General features: G+C 34.5%; 1 protein-coding gene and 1 pseudogene across 1 annotated transcript; both read left to right on the forward strand.

The window, feature by feature from the left end:
• The first annotated feature begins 567 nt into the window (after positions 1–567).
• LOC116121216 (putative F-box protein PP2-B12) lies at positions 568–2,889 on the forward strand. Its single transcript, XM_031407163.1, has 3 exons — positions 568–925; positions 1,960–2,084; positions 2,324–2,889. The coding sequence occupies exons 1-3, from the start codon at positions 650–652 to the stop codon at positions 2,727–2,729; spliced, it is 807 nt and encodes a 268-aa protein (XP_031263023.1). The 5' UTR covers positions 568–649; the 3' UTR covers positions 2,730–2,889.
• Positions 2,890–2,951: 62 nt separating this feature from the next.
• LOC116121191 lies at positions 2,952–6,306 on the forward strand (annotated as a pseudogene).
• Positions 6,307–6,603: the final 297 nt, after the last annotated feature.

A 6,603-nucleotide genomic window follows, 5' to 3' on the forward strand; every position in this document is an offset into this window, starting at 1 on the left:
TTTTGTATATAAGGATAAAATAGTCTTTTGAATTTTTTTGTAAATTTTTTTCAAAACAAGGGTATTATAGTCCAAAAATTTTAATAGTTAAGGGTAAAATTGTAACAAAATAAGATTACCAAGTAATCTTAAAATACCTAAGAAAATTGAGATAATCAAATTCCCTCTTATATTACCAACAATAATTACTATTGGTTTTGAAAGATTATCGGAATCTTATATTACTAGACAACCAAATGTGATAATCAAGTAATATAAGATGATATTACCTCAGTAATGATAGATTACTCCCAACCGAACACACCTTTAAGGGTTTCTATAGCTACATCCATATCACAAATTTATACGAACAAGGAATACACACTTCTGAGTTTTGGAAACAAAAGATAACTAAGGGGGTCTTTTAGTAAAAACTAATACTATTGGGGTTATTGTTATTTTCCTAAACCTCAAGGGAATAAATTAATTTGCCTTAACCTCAAGGGAATAAATTCCAATCATTACGTATCAAATGCAGATACAATTCCAATCATTGCATTTCTGTCAATAAATAACTAACTGCTTCGCCAATAAATAACAACTCTCAATCACTTTGACCCTTCTGAAAAAATATCTCAGCCGAGCTTTCAGAGACGTTTTTGGCAGTGAAATGGAGAATACGAGTGTTGATGTTCTGCCCGTAGATTGCTTATCGAAAATCATCTCCCTCACATCGCCTCGCGATGCCTGTAGATTATCAGCGGTGTCCCGTCTCTTCAATTCAGCTGCAGATTCCGAAGTCGTTTGGGACACGTTTCTGCCCTCTGATTACAAGGATATCGTTTGTAATTCCGCCTCCTCCGAGCTCCTCGCCACTTGCTCCTCCAAGAAGAATCTTTATTTTCATCTTTGCCGTAACCCCATCATCCTCAACAATGGTACCATGGTAAGCAGTTTAAACTATATAATAATTAAGTATTTAATAAATTTTATATTATTATGTTATGGTGGGTATTGTACTTTTGAGTAGTTTTGCAGTGAAAGGTTAAGCTTTTAAAGTTATCGGTCTGTTGTTGAAAATGGTAGTTTATGTTCTTTGCATATGTAATTCTTGTTGCTTCTGGGGATTAGTCGAACAACTTTTAATTTGGGAGGTATTTTGAAAATTTTATCTTCCAAGTTTCTGAATAAATGCCCATGTGAGCACTTATGCAAAGATGAACTATAACTGATTGAACTGTAATGGCTCTAGAGTTTATATGATAAGTGAGTTAATCAATGTTGCTTAAAGATGATTTTCAAAATTATTACTTCTAAATTTTAATCTCTTGTTCCTGTTTAAGTAGGGACACGGACTCAGAACTTAACTTTAGATGGGACAATTTCTAAATAATAGAATATAAAATAGGAGAAAAGTAAATGAGTTGAGTTAGATATTGAAACATTAATACAAATATAGGATGATCAAAATAAAAACTAAAGCATATTTATGAAAAAATATTTTGACTGGGGTCACCAGCCCCCACTCATCAATAGGTGGGTCCGTCCATAGCTTTAAGAACTGAATTCTCTTGTGAGATGGGAATTTCGACCTTAAGTGATACTATTGATGAAGGGCATTTCTCCCATAAATAATTTAAATGAAGTAGAAGAAATGATGGACATTTATGAATATCTATATTCACGGGGATATTTTCAGCAAATATGCCGTGCCAAACATGGTGGTTTGCATATGGTCCATTCAAATATAGGATCTGGACTTGCTAAGTACTATCTGATTAGTTACATCAAATGATCCATGAGTTCACCTACAAAACATTCAAATTTATGCATAAACAATATACTCCGCTTTCAAATGCCCTGTTCAAATATTTGATTGTATGGAGGAAATTAGAATCCCTCAAATTTGATTAAACTTAAATCTTACTGCTATCAAGTCTGAAAGCGCCGAAACTTAACATTGTCATTCTTTGACTTAAGAGTTTTTCACTGGAGAAAGAAAGCGGAAAAAAATGTTACATGGTTGCGGCAAGACAGCTTGTTATTAGATGGTTATGCAGAGAAAAACCTCAATGGTGGAAATGGCAATCTCTGCATGAATCCAGGTGTGTTGTTTCTCTACCGTCTTTGTATTTGTTTCACAGGTTTCTGATTATGCTGTTATAACACTACAATTTTATTCCATACTCAAAATGAGATTTCAATTTACTCAAACAGCATAAATATTTTGAAATTCTACATATCTTCTAAGAAATTCTAATTCTGGAAATAAGTTTCCTTACTGATGATGTAGATGGTAATTTAGTATGAGTTGTGTTGTGTGTATATATCTATGCAATTACAGGTTCGATGAAGTGGTTGAACTACTGATGCATGTGTGGTGGCTCGATGTGAAGGGAAGGATAGAAACCAAAATTTTGTCCCCCAGAACCACCTATGCGGCTTATTTTGTGTTTAAGCTTTCAAAGTCTGGAAATGAGTATGAAAGAATAGCTTTACAATTTGGTGTGTATTTTGAAGGAAGAGATAATGGGAAAAGGCGTGTCATGTTTCTTAATCCTTCAACAAATGCATCTCAACTTTGTCGAGACAGAGGAGATGGATGGATGGAGATTGAGATGAGTGAATTCTTCAATGTAAATGGCGATGAAGGAACCTTGTTGTTTAGGGTATTTGATTTCCATGGATTCTGCACTAAGCATGGCCTCATTATTGAAGGAATTGAGCTCAGGCCTAAAAATGGTAGATAAAGTCAATTATATATGTCTTGAATACAGACCTTTTTTGTGATAAACAGGTTCTGGTTAAGATGTAATTAATCTCTTTGTGAGCATAAATGGCTACGTCAAAAGAACAAAGTGGATTTGTTTATGCTTCCTTATGTATTAGTTGGTCTCATTTAAGTAATTCCTAATCTGGAAGCATATTGGTTCTTATATATGTGTATTTATACGCATCATTTTCTAGAAAGCATGGAATTCTCCCTCATGTACATGTATGTCAAGGTTAATAATAGTAATCCCTCTTAGTTATAATTAAATAACAAAAATTCTCCTATAGTTATAACAATAACAAAAATCCCCTTGTCGTTAAGTTTTTGGTGTTAAAACAAATGGTAAATGAGTAATTAGGTAAATATTCATCAACACATCGTATTGTAAGATCTAAGGGCACATTAACAATAAAGGAATTTATGTTATTTCTGAAAGTAAATAGGGGATCAAGTAAACGAGGTGGGGTCAAATCTAAAAATATTAATACAAATACATGGTGGTGAAATCAAAAATAACAAACCAAATCAATGAAAACAAAAATTTTGAGTCACTCATCAATATTTAGATACGTCCATGATCGGATTAATTGATGTCTCTTTGTTTTTCACATAAAACTATATATATGACCACGCTAATGAATAAATGGGTGTGCATTTGATCAGTAATCACATAATGATTAGGCTAAATGAATATACAAGTCTCACACGTGATTGGACATAAAGTGCACGTGTGATTAAACCCTTAGCACACATGTGATTAGGTGTAGATTTTATTTAGATTTAACATGAATCAATAAATAGACAGAGGACATACTATATGTCATGGTTCGGCCAACATTTTGTCTATGTCCAAGCCCACAACTACAAATCCTTTGCGGTAAGGATTTTCTCTATGGATTTGGATCTCTTGTTCGTTTGAAGGGCCTAAAGACACATGGCAATTTCATCCTCTACCGATTTCAATTCATTTATATAAAACATAAGGTTTCAGAATTCTATCCAAACAACAAAACCTAATAAACAAAGAAATCGTANAGATCAAAATGGATCAAAACGAAAATGGCTAGATCCATTCTGATCTAGCTGTTAACGACTATGGATCTAGTCATTTCTTTCTGACCAGATCGACACACAACCGATGAGATTCGATCAATCATGTGCCATTTTGGTGACTACCGGTCACGATCGGCAGCCAGCAGTCATCTTGGGTGGTTAGGGGTGTTTTGGCTAAATTTTAAAGTTTTATTGTGGCTGTGGTGTTTTAGCAAAATCTCAAATGTAAAGGGTTAAAATAAATAATCCAAATAATAATAATAATAATAATAAATAAGAAAGGCAATTCAATAATTTATATAAACATACCTACTAATTTATTCCTCCCAACCAAACATATCAATATAATACACCCACCAATTTATTCCAATCTTACCAAACATATTTAATATAATATTCCCCGTAATCTTCAAGGTAATTTATTTTTCCATTAATATAACATTCCAAGTAATATTCTAGGTAATCTATTTTTCTATTAATATAACATTCACAGTAATACAATATTTCATTAACCAAACACCCCCTTAGTGTTTTATTGTAACAACGAACACGTTAACTTAGAATCATACTTTAATTATTCATTTTTTTATTTTTTACTTTTGTTTCTAACGTACCATTCCTTGATTGGATCTAAAATTTAAATTATTTGACTTTACTATGTAAAGTAAATTTACATAAATAACCTTAATCATTGCTATCTTTGACAATAATAAGAGTGTGAGAAATATGGCTCAAAAACATTGAATATTGGAAAATATGATGTAACTTATATCTCGCATTGTTAGAAAACTAAGAAGTCAAGGGAGTGGAACCTTCCTAGATACCATATGGGTAGTTAACAAAATGTCAAGTTTTTTGTTAGCTATATAAAGAGGTATTAAGCTTTAGTTTGAGCGTCCCACAAATTTGTAAACATTTATGTAGACAATAAAATTTACGTTGAATCAAGAGACAATCTTGTAAGGACGAAGCCACTGATAATTGCGTAGACCTGCAAAGACAAAGAAAGTGAGTGTGAAGTCTCGGGAGACACCAGTGTAGTGTTTGTCATAGGTACCGAAGTTGCATTATATTCATTGGAGCAAAAATGGTTATGTGGATGAACTTCGAAATGCTCAACGTGCTGATGGCACTGCACAATCATGGCAATTGCAACAGCAAATCCTCCAAATGTCTATGATCAAAGCACATATCCAGACGCTTACTTTCGTATGACCAATGCCGAGCACTTGACCCATCTAAAAACAAAATGCAGCTCATATGTAAGATATTGCTACTCTTTTCTAACTTTGTTTTTTAGATTATCATGCTTTTAATATTTTCTAAGTTTAATTGTGTTTGAGATATTGAGAGTATTTTAGGATTGAACGATTTTTAGGATTCAGTTTGCTATCATCTATGAAATCGTTTGCTTTTGATATTTCTTTCCGCTGTGAATGTCATTAAGTTGTGACTAAAAAGATCAAATTTAATGATTTCAGGTGATAGAACCACGATTAAAAAGCGATACACTTACCAACTGAAGATGTTATAAAAGAAAATCCCAACATTAACATACAAGGCACCTTCCATGGATACTAGGCAAGATATGGCAGCAACATTGATACCAGAGTTAGGCAAGGAAGCTGCAACCAAGGCCATTGAGGAATGGGGCAATCCAAGTCAAAAATCACTCACTTAATTTGTTGTAACTATGGGACACTTCATTCCTGGGTATGACTTCCAAATTGTCCAGCTCTTGGGCTTGATCTATCTATTAAGCGAGTCATGTTGTACCAACAAGGTTGTCATGGAGGTGGCACCATACTTCGCATTGCTAAAGACCTAGCTGAGACAATAAAGGTGCTCGTGTCCTCATGTAGCACAGAATAACTCTCGTGGTTCCATTGCCCTACTGAAACCAATGTTGATGTTCTTGTGAGTCATTCTTTATTTGGGGATGGCTCTGCAGCTCTCATAGTTGGTGCAAATCCGATTCCTGATGTTGAAAAGCCCATCTTTGAACTCATCTCTGCAACCCAACAATAGTGCTGATAGGCTGGGGCTATTTGTGAAGTATTCGTGAGCATGGGCTTACGTTTCATATTGGGAAGGAAGTTCCTGGCCTCATTTCAAACCATATGAGAAGCAATTGATTGAGGTATTCCAACCTTTAGGTATCACAGATTGGAACTCAATCTTTTGGGCTGTACATCCTGGGGGCCTGCGATTTGAACCAAGTGGATGCCAAGTTGGGTCTAAACCTGAAAAGTTAGGTGCAACTGACACGTGCTTGCTGAGTATGGTATATGTCAAGGTAACTGTGTGTTTGTTCTGGATGAGATACGGAAGAAGTCAACTGAAGATGGGTTGAAGACCACAGGAGAAGGGTTGGAATGGGGAGTGCTTTTCGGGTTTGGTCCTGGGCTTACTATTGAGACATTGGTCCTCCGCAGCGTTAGCATTGCTTAGGGGATCCTTTTATTGATTTACTTGCTTTCTTTCGGTTTTTTTAATTTTTGATGGTTTTCACATAAATGATGCACAAATATGTCTAAAGGAATTATTTTTGTGTTTTTGTTTTGGATGAGATACGGAAGAAGTCAACTGAAGATGGGTTGAAGACCACCAGAGAAGGGTTGGAATGGGGAGTGCTTTTCGGGTTTGGTCCTGGGCTTACTATTGAGACATTGGTCCTCTACAGCGTAACATTGCTTAGGGGATCCTTTTATTGTTTACTTTCTTTCTTTTCAGTTTTTTATTTATGTATGTTATTCACAATAAAAACATGCAAAATAGTCTAAAAGAATATGATTTGA

Source organism: Pistacia vera, unplaced genomic scaffold (assembly GCF_008641045.1).
Source record: "Pistacia vera cultivar Batoury unplaced genomic scaffold, PisVer_v2 Contig970, whole genome shotgun sequence".
Lineage (NCBI taxonomy): Eukaryota > Viridiplantae > Streptophyta > Magnoliopsida > Sapindales > Anacardiaceae > Pistacia > Pistacia vera.